Source organism: Equus asinus, chromosome 26 (genome assembly GCF_041296235.1).
Source record: "Equus asinus isolate D_3611 breed Donkey chromosome 26, EquAss-T2T_v2, whole genome shotgun sequence".
NCBI lineage: Eukaryota > Metazoa > Chordata > Mammalia > Perissodactyla > Equidae > Equus > Equus asinus.
This window is the reverse complement of record NC_091815.1, coordinates 41,385,825-41,401,127: the sequence shown is the minus strand read 5'-3', so window position 1 is coordinate 41,401,127 and position 15,303 is coordinate 41,385,825. Positions and strand designations below refer to the sequence as shown.

Sequence of the window (15,303 nt, the reverse complement as noted above, 5' to 3'; positions counted from 1 at the left end):
TACAAAGCAAGACTTTATTGTATTATTGAATGTCTGGACTTAAGAAACAGATGAAGAATATGTTAACAATGCAAATTAATATTAAGAATATGTATATGTATCCATTACATTGTGCATAGCACAAGACTTTTGAAAAAATTAGGATAAGTTTTCTTAATACTGAAAACAATTATTTCATTAAAAAAGAAAGTCACTTATGTATTTGAGAGTGAAATTCCAACATACATATTTGTTGCTTCAGTATTCTATTTGTCAAAGAAAAGGAAAATAACTGAAGTTCATAAAAGAACAGGCAAAAGATATCAGCAGACATTTTACCAAAGACATACAAACAGCAAATAAACATCTGAAAAACTGCTCATCAGGAATACTTAGGGCAATACAACTGAAACAACAGTGAAATAGCATGACAAAATTATCAAAAGGGCTAAACTGAAAATGATTAACCACATTTGGTACAGCATAAGTACTTCCTACATTGTGAATTTTCCTGTGTTTAATGAGACTGGAGTTTTAGGAAAGCATTTTCCACCTTCACTGCCCTCATAAGGCTCAATGCAGTGTGAACCATTGATGTGGAAGGAACACAGTCCTTTAGCCGAAGAATTTCCCACGTTTGCCTCCTACCCCCCCATCACTCCTAAGGCCTTGATCCAGTGTGAAGTCTCTCATGTTGTCGGAGTGCAGAGCGTTGGGTAAAAGATTTCTCACATTCACTGCACTCAAAAGGCCTTTCTCCAGCGTGAACTCTCTGGTGTTGAATGAGTGTCGAGCTAGAGGCAAAATATTCCCCACATTCACTACACTCATAACTCCTTTGCTCAGTGTGGACTCTCCGGTGTTTACTGATTTGGGAAATATACCTAAATGATTTCCCACAATCAGTGCACTCATAAGGCCTTTCTCCAGTGTGAACTCTCCAGTGTTGATTGTAATGTGAACTCCTCGAAAAAGATTTCCCACATTCACTGCACTCATAAGGCCTTTCTCCTGTGTGAACTCTCTGGTGATCAGTGAATTGTGAACTATACCTAAATGATTTCCCACATTCAGTGCACTCATAAGGCCTTTCTCCAGTGTGAATTCTCCGGTGTTTAGCAAGTGCTGAGCTATTGGTATAAGATTTCCCACATTCATTGCACTCAAAAGGCCTTTCTCCAGTGTGAACTCTCTGGTGTTTTTTGAGTTCTGAGCGATCCCTATAAAATTTCCCACATTCAGTGCACTCATAATCCCTTTCTCCAGTGTGAACTCTCTGGTGTTCACTGAAATGTGAACTACGCCAGAATGACTTCCCACATTCACTGCACTTATAAGGCTTTTCTCCTGTGTGAATTCTCCGGTGTCGAGTAAGTGTGGAGCTACTGGTATACAATTTCCCACAGTCAATACATTCATAAGACCTTAACCCGGTGTGGATACTCTGATGACAACGAAGACTCGAGGTAGACGAGAAAGATTTCCCACATTCACTACATCTATAAGGCTTTTCTCCAGTGTGAAATCTCAAATGTTGAATGAGATGAGAATTTACTCTAAATGATTTCCCACATTCACTGCACTCATAGGGCCTTTCTCCAGTGTGAACTCTCCAATGATCACGAAGGGTGCCCCTAACACTGAAGGCTTTCCCACATTCACTGCACTCATAAGGCCTCTCTCCCGTGTGAACTCTCTGGTGTTTAACAAGGTTAGATCTTTGGATAAAAGATTTCCCACATTCAGTACACTTATGAGGCCTCTCTCCAGTGTGAATTCTCTGGTGTATAACAAGTTTGGATCTTTGGATAAAGGATTTTCCACATTCACTGCACTCATAAGGCCTTTCTCCTGTGTGAACTTTCTCATGATAAAGGAGGGTTGTCCTAGTGGTGAAAGATTTCCCACATTCACTACACTCATATGGCTTCTCTCCTGTGTGAACTCGCTGGTGTATAACAAGTTTGGATCTTTGGAGAAAGGATCTCCTGCACTCACTGCACTCATAAGGCTTTTCTCCTGTGTGAACTCTCTGATGATTACTGAGTTTGGAACCAGATGAAAAAGATTTCCCACATTCACTGCACTGAAAAGGCCTTTCTCCTGTATGTATTCTCCGGTGGAGAATGAGTACTGAGTTTGTGGTAAAAGATTTCCCACATTCACTGCACTCATAAGGCCTTTCTCCAGTGTGAACTCTCCAGTGTACAATAAGGTAAAATTTTCGTCTAAAAGATTTCCCACACTGAGTGCATTCATAACGCCTTTTTCCAGTGTGAACTGTTCGTTGTTGAATAAGGGTGGGACTACAGCTAAAAGATTGTGCACACTCATTGCACAAGTAACAATTTTCTCCGGTATGACTTCTCCAGGGATAAATGAAGACAGATTTTTGGTTAAAGGATTGTCCACATTTGCTGCACTTGCACTGCCTTGCCCCAGAATGAATTCTTTGATGCTGATTGAGGGTTGAGGTTTGTCTAAATGATTTGCCACATTCTCCACACACATGAAGCCTTTCTACAGCATGGACTCTCTGGTGTACAACAAGTGAGGATTTGTACCTGAATGTTTTCCCACATTCACAACACACAAAACACTGTCTTCCACTGTGGACATCCTGGTCCTGAATGAGTATGTGCTTGGGGTTGAAGGGTTTCTTGCATTCCCCCCGGGTGAAATGACTTTTTCTCAGACCTGCCTTGGGAGTCCTGGCCTGTGACACACCTACAGAAACACTGTGTTCAAAGGGAGCCTCCGCATCCTCTGCTCCACTCCAGCAACCTGAATGCAAAGAAACCCTGGTGAAGTACATGTTGACTTTAGAGGAAGAGTGATACCCCATCACAAATGTGCTTCTGTCACATCTAGGAATAAGTCTATGGAATGCTTTTCCAGAGAAGGGAGTTGGATTCCATTGGGGTTGGGGAAGGGACTACAGGGCATTACTGGGTCCCTAAGGCAAAAGAATGGTGGAGACCTCACAAGGCAAGGATGGGACACAAAGAGAGGCATATTCTAAAACTTGCTCCTCTGGTAAAAGACTCTTGCAGGACCTTTACTGCTGGTGATTTGAGTCTGTGTAGAAGCATGAGCCCAAACTCTGGAAAAAACTATTGCAATAGAGTAGCTGTTGTTCAAGGCCAAGGAAAGATATATGCACACCTCACAGCATATGTGCACCAATATTCCAGAGCAACACAGGGAGAGCTATGACAAAAATGGGTGATGTATGAAGTCTAGAGAGGTAGAGATTTTCCCTGGGCTGAAAGTCAGAGTAGAAACGACAAGTAGTAGAACTGACTAGAAGACAAAGTATCAATCATAGGGAAGGAAAAGTAGAAATGGGGTGTGGCACTGCAATGACAACAAAACACTAGTTAAATGGGAAATGTTCTGGTATGATCTGAAAACAGTCCTGATGTCACACCTTCTGCAGCTTCACCAGGCCTAGGTACCTGTTAGTTTACCTTGCAGCCTTGGCTATTCAGAATCCCTACAATGTTTGTTACCTGTGACCTCAGCTGACAAAGCTTCAGGGTGATTACATGGCTGGGGGACCCAAACTGCTACTGCTACGAGCCATGCAGCTTGGTGACCTTGCAACCAACCCAAGGTGAAGGTCTTTCTCCACCAAAACCAGCCCCTAAAGGTTGGAAGAAGTGACTGATCCATCAAATGTGGAGATATCACAAAAGGCCATAAAGAACATGAAAAATCAAGGAAACATGACATCATCAATGGAGCACAGTAAGTTTCCAGCATGCAAACCTAAAGAAACTAAGATCTACAAACCGCTGGACAAAGAATTCAAAATAATTGTTTTAAGGAAGCTCACCCAGATTCAAGAGAACAGAGATAGACAACACAGTGAAATCAGGAAAATATACGGACAAATGAAGAAGTTCAGAGGTAGAAATACTAAAAATAAGGAATTAAATTCTGGAGTGAGGATTACAATGAATGAAATGAAAAATGCAATAGAAAGCATTCACAGCCAACTTGATCAAGGAGGTGAAAAACGTGTGACCTCAAATCAGGTCATTTCAAGTCATCCAGTTGGAGGAGAAAAAAGACTGAAGAAAGATTATGTAAATTATACCACATTTTATATCTATATAAAATGCAGAGGGGGTGGGATACCATCAAGGGAAACAATATACACATTATGGAAGTGCCCCAAGAACAAGTGAGAGAGAAAGCGGCAGAAAGCTTATTTAAAGAAATAATGGCTGAAAACTTCCAAATCAGGAGTGGGATGTGGACAATTAGGTACGTGATGCTTAGAGGTCCCCATATAGATTCAATCCAAACAGATCCCTAGAGAGATGCATTACAAAAAAACTTTCAAAAATCAAAGACAAAGAGAATTTCAAAAGCAGCAAGAGAAAAGAAACTCATCACATTCATGGGAACCCCCATAAGGCTGTAAGTAGACTTCTCAGCAGAAACAGGCTAGACGAGGAGGCAGTGAAATGATAAATTTGAAACGCTGAAGGAAATGAACTGCCAAACAAGAACGCTTTATCTGCCAAAGCTGTCCTTCAAAAATGAAGGAGAGAGAAAGGCTTTCCTAGACAGACAAAAGCTGAGGGAGTTCATCACTACTCAACCAGCCTTACCAGAAACGCTAAGGTGAGTTTTTCAAGGTGAAATGAAAAGACACTAATTAGAGTAACATAAAAACATATGAAAATATAAAGCACACTGGTAAAGGCAAGTATACAAATTCAGAATGCTCCAATACTGTCAATATGGTGATGTGTAAATCACCAAACTTTAGTATAAAGGATAAAAGATAAGAGTATTAAAAACAACCCTAGCCACAATAATTCCTTAATGGTTACACAATATGAAAAGATATAACCTGTGACATCAAAAAGATAAAATGCGGGGGGGGGGGGGGGTGGGATACTAAAAGGGTACTTTTTATGTGATCGACATTAAGCTGTCATCAGCTTAAAACAGACTGTTGTAAGATGTTTTCTGTAAACCTCATGGTAACCACAAAGAAAAAACCTACAACAGATAAAGAGAAAGGAATCAGAGCACAGCACTATGGAAAATCATCAAATCACAAAGGAAGAGAGGAACAAAGGAAAAAAGAGACTACAAAAGAGCCAGAAAACAATTAACAAGATGGCAATCGAGAAGTCCTTACAAAATTCTCCAATCAAAAGACACACAGTGGCTGAACGGATAAACAAAACAAGACCCAGTTACATGCTGTCTACAAGAGACACACTCTAGTTCTAAGGAATCAAATAAGCTGAAAGTGAAGGAATCAAAAGTTATTCCATGCAAATGGAAATCAAAAGACAGTAGCTTATACTTGTAAGTAGCTATACTTATACCAGACAAAATAGATTTAAGTCAAAACCTGTGCCAGGAGACAAAGAAAGTCATTATATTACAATAAAGGAGTCGATTCATCTAGAGGATGTGACAATTATAAGTATATATGCACCCAGCAGAGTACTGGAATATTTTAAGCAAGTACCAACATATTGGAAGGTAGAAAAGACAACAACGAAACACTAAGGGCAGACTTCAATACCCATCTTTCAAGAATGGGGGCCAGCCCCGTGGCTGAGTGGTGAAGTTCGTGCGCTCCACTTTGGAGGCCCAGGGTTTCGCCAGTTCAGATCCTAGGCACGGACATGGCACCACTCATCAGGTCATGCTGAGGTAGTGTCGCATCTAGCACAAGCAGAGACACTCATGACTAGAATATACAACTATGTACTGGGGGGCTTTGGGGAGAAGAAGGAAAAAAAAAGGAATGGGTAGATCATCCAGATAGAAAATCAATAAGGAAATATTTGACTTGAACTACACTTTAGACCAAATAGACTTAACAAACAAATACAGAACATTCCATCCAACTACAGAAGAATACACATTCTTCAAGTGGACACAGAATACTCTCTAGGACAGATATGTTAGGTGATAAAACAAGTCTGAACAAATTTGATAAGACTAAAATCATATCAAGAGTCTTACCTGAGTACAAAGGTGTGAAACTAGGAATCAGTAACTGGATGAAAGCTGGAAAGTTCACAAATATGTGGATATTAAATAACACACTCCTGAATGATCAATGGGTTAAAGAAAAAAATCAAAAGGCTGATAAAATTATTTTGAGATGAATGAAAATGGAACTATAACATGCCAAAACTTATGAAAAGCAGTTCTAAAAGTAAAGTTAATGGTAATGAATGCGTACATTAAGGAGACATAAAAATCTCAAACTACCTAACTTTACATCACAAGGAACTATATAAAAAGAACAACAAACTAAGCCCAAATTTAGAAGGAAGGCAAAGAACAAAGATCAGAAATAAATGAAATACAGACTAGAAAAACAATAGAAAAGATCCACAAAGCTAAGAGTTGGTTTCTGAAAACAAACAAATCCATAAACCTTTAGCTAGACTAACTTAGGAAAGAGAGAAGATACAAATAAAATCAGAATTGAAACAGGAGACACTGAAACTGATACTGTAGAAACACCAGATCTTAAAAGTCTACCATGAACTAGATTAACCAGAAGAAATGGATAAATTCGTACAAATATATAATCTATTAAGACTGAATGACAAAGAAATAGAAAATCTGAATAGACCAATAATGAGTAAGGAAATTGAATCATTAATCAAAAATCTCCCAACAAAGAAAAGCCCAGGACTAGACAGATTCACTAGTCAATTCTACCAAAGATTTAAAGGAGAGTTAACGCCAATTCTTCCTCAACTCTTCTAAAACACTGAAGAAGAAAAATGTCCAAACTCAATTTAGAACGTCAGCATTATACCCTGATACCAAAGCAAGATAAGGAAACTACAAGGGAATTAAATTACAGACCGATATCCTTGATGAACATAGAAGGAAAAACTCTCAACAAACTACTAGCAAACCAAATTCAACAGGATATTAAAAGAATCTTACACTATGATCAAGTGGGATTTATCCTTGGGATGCAAATAAGGCTCATCATATATAAATCAATAAACAGGACACACCATATTAACAGAATGAAGGATAAAAATCATATGATCATTGAATAGATGCAGAAAAAGCACTTAAGAAAATTGAGCATACTTGCATGTTAAAAACCCTCAAGAAATTAAGTGCAGAAGGAATGTACCGCAATATAATAAAGGCTATATATGATATGCCCACACAAACACCACACTCAATGGATAAAAGCTAAAAGCTTTCCCTCTAAAATCAGGAACAAGACAAAGATGCCCACCTTCCTCACTTCTACTCAAGATAGTTCTGGAAGGCCTAGCCAGAGCACTTAGGTAAGAAAAAGAAAACAAAAGGCATCAAAATCACAAGAAAGGAAGTAAAACTAGGTTGCAGAAGACATGGTCTTATGGATAGAAAACCTTAAAGACTCCACCAAAATACTCCTACAACTAATAAACGAATTCAGGAAAGTTGCACAACACAAAATCAACATACAAAAATCAGTGTGTTCTACACACTCACAGAGAAATATCTGAATAAGAAATGAGGAAACCGATCCATGGACATCATCAAAAACAATTAAAAACATACAAATAAATTTAACCAAGGAGGTGAAAGAACTGGACTCTGAAAGCTGTAAGACACTGATGAAAGAAACTGAAGACACAAATAAATGGAAAAATATACTATGTTCTTGGATTGGAAGAATTAATATTGTTAAAATGCCTATACTCCCCCATGCAACGTACAGAATGCAATTTCTATCCAAATTACATTGGAATTTTTCACAGAAAAAGAAAAGGAATGTGAAAATGCATATGGAACCACAAATGATCTCAAAGGGCCAAAGCCATCTTGAGCAAGCAGAGCAAAGCTGAAGCTATCACACTTCCTGATTTCAAACTACATTAGGGAGCTACAGTAATCAAAACAGCGAGGTACTGGCATAAAAGCACACACAGAAGAATGGAACAGAACAAAGAGCCCAGAAAAAATCCCAGCCATATACGGTGAACGAATCTTTGACACAGGCGCCAAGACCACACAATGGGAAAGGATGGTCTCTTCAATAAATGGTGTTGAGTAAACTGGAAAATTACATGCTTCTTCCACCACTAACAACAATGAACTCGAAATGGATTAAAGAGCTAAAGGTAAGACATGAAAACGTGCAACCCCTTGAAAAAACACAGAGAATAAGTTCCTGGACAGTGGTGTTGGTAATGATTTTTTGGATATGACACCAAAAGTTCAGGGGAAAAAACATTAAATATAAACAAGTGGAACTACATCAAACTAAAAAGCTTCTGCACAGCAAAAGAAACAATCAACAAAATCAAAAGGAAACCTATAGAAAAGCAGAAGATATCTGCAAGCCATGGATGTCCTAAGGGGATAGTATTTTAAAAATGTAAGGAACTCACTTAACTCAACAGCAAAACAACAATCTAATTAAAATATCGGCAAAGGCTCTGATTAGACATTTTCCCAAATTTGATACACAAATGGTTAACAGGTATATGGAAAATTGCTCTTCCTCACTAATCATCAGAAAAATGCAAATCCAAACCACAATGAGATAATACCTCATACCTTAGGATGGCTATCATCAAGAACAGGAGAGAGAAATGTTGGCAAGGGTATGGAGAGAAGGGAGCCCTTGCACATTGTTAGTTAGGAAATTAGTTGAGCCATTATGAAAAAGAGTATGGAAGTGCCTCGAAAAATTCAAAATAGAACTATGACATGATCCCGCAATCCCATTTCTTGGCATGTATCTGAAGGAAATGAAATCAGAATGTGGGAGAGATAATCTGCCCTCTCATGTTCGCTGCAGCATTATTCACAATACACAAGATACGGAAACAACCTGAGACTCCAAAAATGAATAAATGGATTTAAAAAAGCGTGATGTATACACACACACCGGGATTATTATTCAGCCTTAAAAGAATAGAAAATCCTCCCATATATGACAGTATGGATGAATCTGGAGGGCACTACGCCAAGTGAAATAAACCACTCAGAGTAAAACAAATACTGTATGATATAACTTATATGGGGAATCTAAAACAAACACACAGACAAATAATGTTTGGCTCAGAGAGAGTAGAATGCCAGGTGTTGAGGAGTGGTAAAAATGGGGAATAGTTGGTGAAAAAGTACGAACCTTCAGTTATAAGATGAATGAGTTCTGAGGATCTAATGTACAACACGGTGACTACAGTTAATAATGCTGTATTTTACACTTGAAACTTACTAGGAGAGTATATCTTAAGTGTCCTTACTAAAAAAATAAAAGTATATGAGGTGACAGAAGTGTTCGTTCACTTGATTATACAGTTACTTCAGAACTTATAGATATACAAAATCATGATGTTGTACACTTTAAATATATAACATTTAAAAGAACGACAATGCTGGAAGAAAGAAAAGAAAGACACTACAAACTGCACAAGAGTGTCTTGATAAAAAGCCCATGGTCCAGGTAAATAGTGACCATGACAATGCTTGCAATTCCAGGCACAGGCAGGCAAGAGGAAATGGCAGCTAAAGGAAGCCATCAAACACATGAAAGTGTCAAGGAGTTGGGACACATTCATCTTGCCAGGGAGAGGGCAAGCAAGGCGCCATCCACTAGCCTCACTGCAAGACTACTGACCTGGAATCCTTCCCTGTGAGGGCTCAGTACAGAGGGTACTGGGGCTGCAGGGGAGAGAAGAGGGCGGTGGACACACCCAGCTCCAGCATCACAGCACCACCCAGAAACATGGGGAAGAAAGCAGTGACCACATTCCCCTGTGAGAGGAAAGAACCCCATGGGAGAGGCGGGTGAATCAGGATAGAGCTTAGTCCAGGTCACGGGGAGGGAGAGGGCCTTACCCAGCGAGGATATGAGTGCAAAGTTCTCCAGCATCACATCGTGGTACAAGTGCCTCTGAGCTTCATCAAGGAGCCTCCACTCCTCCCAGGAGAAGTACACGGCAACATCTCCAAAGCTCACACTGTCCTGTCAGGATGGGGACAGAGGAAACCACGAACTTTCTCTCTCAGAACCCACAGGCCCTCACCTCACACATCTACTCCACACTCTTCCTCCTCCAGAGCTCCCCACCTCAGAGGGGTTACCAGGCCCTGCTGCCACTGACACCTGCTCCCTCCTCAGGGTCCCATTCATGACTGTGTCCAGCCCTCAGCAATAACAGGCAGGGGGACACACAGATGCCACCCAAGCTCTGGGCCTGGCCAGCAGGGCCCCATCCCTCCTGCAAAGCAACTTCCCTGCATTTCCCAGAGTGTAGCTACAAGACACAGCTAGCCGTGGGCTCATGCTTCACCCCTAAGTCCCCACTACACGGGCCTTGGGGCCCTCAGCTCACAATACCTACATAAAGGCAAATTATCATGGAGACACCACACTCTCATATCTTTAGTCCCCAGAGCTCTGCCACCTCCCTGCCCTACAATACAGGCATCACCTGGCACTCACCCGTGGACATGGCATGTGGCATCCAGAGAGCATTTCACAAACTCAAACACAATCCAGTACCTTCCCAGTCCTCGGATGGATCCCACAGCCAGGGAAAGCCCCAGATGCTGCTTTGAAGGCCTCCCCACCTGCCTCTGATCCTTGCTTCAAGATCAGCCACCGAGAACCACATGTGAATTTCAGATACTCATGACCCTTTTCCACTTCTGTCATGCACTTTCTGTCCCCTCAGCAGCCACAATCTGCCTCTCCCCACTTAATCTTCCTTAAAACCCCAGCCCATACAGTCTCCCTGCCAGGCACAGTGACTCTCACAAATGACTACATTCAACCCAGATCTTATCCACCACCAAGACTCGAACACCCCAGACCCCATCAGGGCTCAACACACAATGCTGGTGAATGTGAACAGTAGTGAATTCGCAGGAGCCCCAGACTCACTGTCAACCTGTCTCATTTACTCCTCTGCCTCTGAAGTCATCTCCCACCCACTCATCCCATGGAAGCCTTGGCCACCTGCCAGATCATGCTCTCTCCCACACCCTTCCATGGCCACGGCCCTCCCTCACCTGTGTTTCTCATACTCAGGAACCTCAACCAGGTGCTAAGCAACAGAAACATTCCTCAGCATGCACCCCAGTCTTTCTGACTCGCTAACAGCATTATCACTATATCCCACATTCCACTTCGTAAATGTGATCCACAGCTCCGCCCGGGTCCACACTAAGAGCCACAACAGCCATTTGAAAGTCTCCATCCTGAACCTCTCCCTAGATTGCCAGACCTGTGTCTCCGGATGCCCACTTGATGTCTCTACTCAACGTTTTCTCAAACTCCTCAGACTCTTAACAGGGTCTGAATAAAACTTCTGATATTCCCAAGGAAAACAGACCTACCGATAACTTCCACATCCCACTTGATGGAACTTCCATCCCTTCGCAGCTACAACCCAAAACCTTGGAGTCATCCCTAACCTCTCCTTCAATTTCGTTGCTGTTGGTGCCATCGATTCAATTCAGCCTCCTGGTGATCCTGTGTGCAGCAGGGCGGAACCTGGCCCAGTCTTTTTGGCACCATCCTCTCATCTTCTAGCGCTGTATCAGAGAATGCTCTGCTGCTATTCATAGGGTTTTCAAGGCCAAGTTTTTTGGAAATGGCTGGCCAGGTGCTTCTTCCTAGTTTGTCTCAAATCTGGAAGCTCCACGGAAACCTGCCCACTATGGGTGACTCTGCTGGTATTTAACGTAGTGATGGCATAGCTTTCAGCATCACACCAACAAGCAGCTGCCACAGTACGACATGTGACAGAAACGCAGTTTGGTTCCCTAACTGGGGAAGAAACCTAGGCTGCGGAAGTGAGAGCACCGAATCTTTTTTTTAAAGACTGGCACCTGAGTGAGCTAACAACTGTTGCCAATCTTTCTTCTTCTTTTTTTTATTCTTCTCCCCAAAGTCCCCCAGTACATAGTTGTATATTCTAGTAGTGAGTGCCTCTGGCTGTGCTATGTGGGACGCAGCCTCGTGTGGCCTGATGAGTGGTGCCATATCCATGCCCAGGATCCGAACTGGTGAAACCTTTGGCCTTCGAAGCTGAGTGGGCCAGCTAAACCACTTGGTCATGGGGACCACCCAGAGGGCACCGAATCTTAATCAGTGGACCAGCTGGCCCTCCCTCAACTACAACATCCAATAATCAACTTGGCCCTCCTTCAAAAATGGACCTAGAATCCAAACTTTTCTCCCACCTCCATGGCTACAACTCTGGTCCATCAACACTGAGATTACAGCAGTAGCCTCCTCCTGAGTTCTCTGCCTCCTCCCTTAACTCACAGTCTGTGCTCTTCTCTGCAGGAGATGGAGCCTCCTAAGACCTGGGTAAGACCACCTACCTCCTCTTATCCAGACCTCTCACTATGTCCATAATAGACACCTAACTTCTCAGGCGGCCACATTACAGGACTGATTCCTGACTCCCTACTCTTTGTTTCTCACGGAAAGAATGGAGACCTGCTGTCCCCTGTCTCCAGCTCAGTCACACCTCCAAGCATTTGCACACGCTGGTATCCGTTCCTGGGATAACCTTCTGCACCTGTTTATACTGGTTGTCAGAAATGGGAACACTTCCATGTCACCCTCGGCCTGCACTCAGGACACAGGGCTTGGGGGTATCCTCAGGGTCCCCGCACCCGAGAGCTGTGAATGCAGCAAGTGAAGAGTCTCAAGACGCCACAATCACGGACTCCACACGGCTGGTGTTAGTACCACTGAGGGGCTGGGACACCCTCTCCTTCCCTGTGCAGGTTCCGTAAGTGCTTTTTCCTGTCCCAGAACCTGTGGGGAGAGGCAGGCCACCACAGCTGGGCTCCACGTGCACACGCCTCCCCTGGACCCCGCCCCGCGACCTAGTGACCCCGGTTCACTCACTGACCTCCGGACCTCACTCCTCAGAGCTGCCTCGGACCAGCTCTGCGCCCTCGGACCAGGACTCCGCTCCCTGCGCCTCCCCGGCCTCCTCACCCCTTCCCGTCCGTTCTCTCCGAGCAGCTCCTGGAGAACTTTTTACACCCGAAAACGCACCGCGTCCCTCTCTGTTCACAGCCCTCCCGGCTCCAGGCCCCTCGGATTGAAGGAGCAGCTCCTCCCCTGCCGGTCCAGGCGGGACCACTCCTCACACCGTTCCCTGCGGACACAACGCGGACCCAGGACCCCCGCCCGCAGCCACAGGCCCCACGAGCGCCTCCCCGGCCCGGCCCCGGGGCCTGGGCTGCAGGCCCGGGAGCAGCGCCAGCCCGAGGGCTGGAGCTCGGGCTGCGCTGCGGGCGGGGCGGCCCGGAGCCGAGCGCTCACCTGAGCCGGCTCCCTCCGCGCGGCCGCCGCCATCGGCCTCGGGGGCGGAGCGGGGCCGGGAGCGGCGGGAGACGAGGCGCCGGGCGCGGCGCTCCCTGGCCCGGGCCTGGCGCGGGGCCCCGGGCGGCGTCGCCGAGCCTCAGAGCCGCCTGGGCCGCGGGGACGGAGCCTCCTCGGTCCCGGGTGCTCCTCCGGAACTCTTCAAAGAGTTAACAAACCCCAGAGCAGCAGAAAAGACTGCCTTGAAGAAGACGCCGGAAGACCCGGCCCCACTCTTGAGACCAAACGGAAATGCTTTTTTTCTGAGCCTTCATTGGCTGAATGACTCCTCTTTCCTCGCGGAGCATGCCGGATAATGTAGTGCCCACAGTGTAAGGCCAATGGACTCCAGAAGAAAGGTCCTGCTGCACCACCAGGGGCCTTGGGATGTGACGCCTCTGTTTCCAAAGGCAGTCGAGCGGTTCACCCCTTCTTAAAGGGGCCGTATGCAGATCTTGGGGGACATTTTTCTGCAACTGATCACCGAGGCCTTCAGGCCGTGAATTAGGGTGACAGATGTTTCCCAAAATCCCATGGGCAGCAAGGCATGTTTGCCCAAAACTCACGTGCCATTTTGTGCCCTAATACTGTTCCCTCAAAGGCACCCAAAGTTCGAGACTCTGCAAAAGTTGTAATGCTTGCAGAGTCCAAATCTGTTTATAAACCACCCCACACAGTGAACAGAACCTCTAAGAAAAAGAGGACTGAAACATTGAGCCTTTCTTATCGTACAACCCAACCAAAGTGTGGCGGGTAGTTCTTGGGTTGGTGACTTGGGAGCTGGAAAAACTCATCACAAGTATCACATGAAACCAACATTTCCCTGAAAAGGTAGTCCTTATTGGAAAGGTGCCACTAGAATTCATTAGGTATCCTCTAGGTCAAAACTGAGTGAAGTCCATGCCCCAACTACTCAGAGAGAAGGGAATGCGGAAGCCCTGGGGGCTCAGGCTACTCGTAATTTGCTCCAATACCTGAGAGAACACAGGTCGGCTTCCTTGAAGACATTGGGATGGTGACTGGTGCATACAGTGTGGACCTGCCAGGTGGTAGAGGTGAAATGGCTTCGACAACAGAAACTGGTAATGACATAAATCCATGAAGGGTCCTGTGCAGGGTAGAAAGTGCAACACAGCCGCGCATGCTTCTCACATAAATTAGACTTTTGGGGAGTCTCCCCTGGTTGTTTGGATGTTTGGATGTATGAGACTCAAATCAGGCCAATGGCTAGTCACAGAGTCTTTGATCCACTTTTGTTATATTGAACAACGAAACTGCAGATTCCCTGTACAACTAAGGTCTTTCTCCAGTGTCAAGTCTCCAATGATGATTGAAGTTGGAGCTATAGCTAAAAGATTTCCCACTGTGTAAATTATTGAAAGAATCCTTAAGTAAATTGGAGCCAGGAAGGCCTGTGTGGGGAACTCTCATGCCCTATCAGCCATGGTCGATTATACCAAACAGGAAGAGACACACTCTTGCATCTTTGACAGGAAGCAAAACTACTTTACTGCTGAAAGAAGATTTCTCTCCCCACCCACCAACAACCCAGCCAATGAGAAACGCTGTAGCTCAGTGAAGCCCTTGCTGCCCTGAACTGTTACTTTCTTCCAGTGCGCTATCCTTTAGAACAACCCGTCCCTACTCCCTTTTTTTTCTATAACAGGAGCTCCCCTTCTTTGTTTACTGGATTTGTCTCTGGTTTGCCTTAGCATGCACATCCCGAATTACAATTCTTTTGGCTATTCCTGAATAAACTTATTGTGAGGGTAAAATAATATTCGAGTTTGCTTTTAACTTGATAAGAGATTGTATATTGTCTGCATAACTAGGTCTTTCTTCATTGTGAAGGCTCTAATGATAACTGAGGGTGGAGCTACAACTAAAAGATTTCCCACATTCACTGCACTCTTAAGACCTTTCTCCACGGTGTATACCCTGGTTCTGAATAAGAGTGTCTTTGCAGCTGAAGG

The 15,303-nt window shown here is 44.0% G+C and overlaps 1 protein-coding gene across 2 annotated transcripts; it reads right to left on the bottom strand.

Annotated features, from left to right (window-relative positions):
* LOC106825601 (zinc finger protein 850-like) lies at positions 1 to 15,096 on the bottom strand. Of its 2 annotated transcripts, none has more exons than XM_044759823.2 (3): positions 13,292 to 15,096; positions 9,838 to 9,964; positions 1 to 2,763 (listed from the first exon to the last, which is right to left on the bottom strand). In XM_044759823.2, exons 1-3 carry the CDS (start codon positions 13,322 to 13,324, stop codon positions 641 to 643), a joined length of 2,283 nt encoding a protein of 760 aa, XP_044615758.2. In that variant the 5' UTR covers positions 13,325 to 15,096; the 3' UTR covers positions 1 to 640. The 2 variants fall into 2 exon arrangements, with proteins under 2 accessions (XP_044615758.2, XP_044615760.2); XM_044759825.2 differs by having other exon boundaries at positions 9,838 to 9,959.
* Positions 15,097 to 15,303: the final 207 nt, after the last annotated feature.

Bases quoted from the DNA above. Each gene is read 5' to 3' on its own strand.
- LOC106825601 (XM_044759823.2), bottom strand. From the start codon at position 13,324: ATGGCGGCGGCCGCGCGGAGGGAGCCGGCTCAG. The intron at 9,965-13,291 runs GTGAGCGCTCGG...CCATCCTGACAG, and splicing joins CGCGGAGGGAGCCGGCTCAG to GACAGTGTGAGCTTTGGAGA. The intron at 2,764-9,837 runs GTAAGGCCCTCT...CTTTGCATTCAG, and splicing joins TGCACTCATATCCTCGCTGG to GTTGCTGGAGTGGAGCAGAG.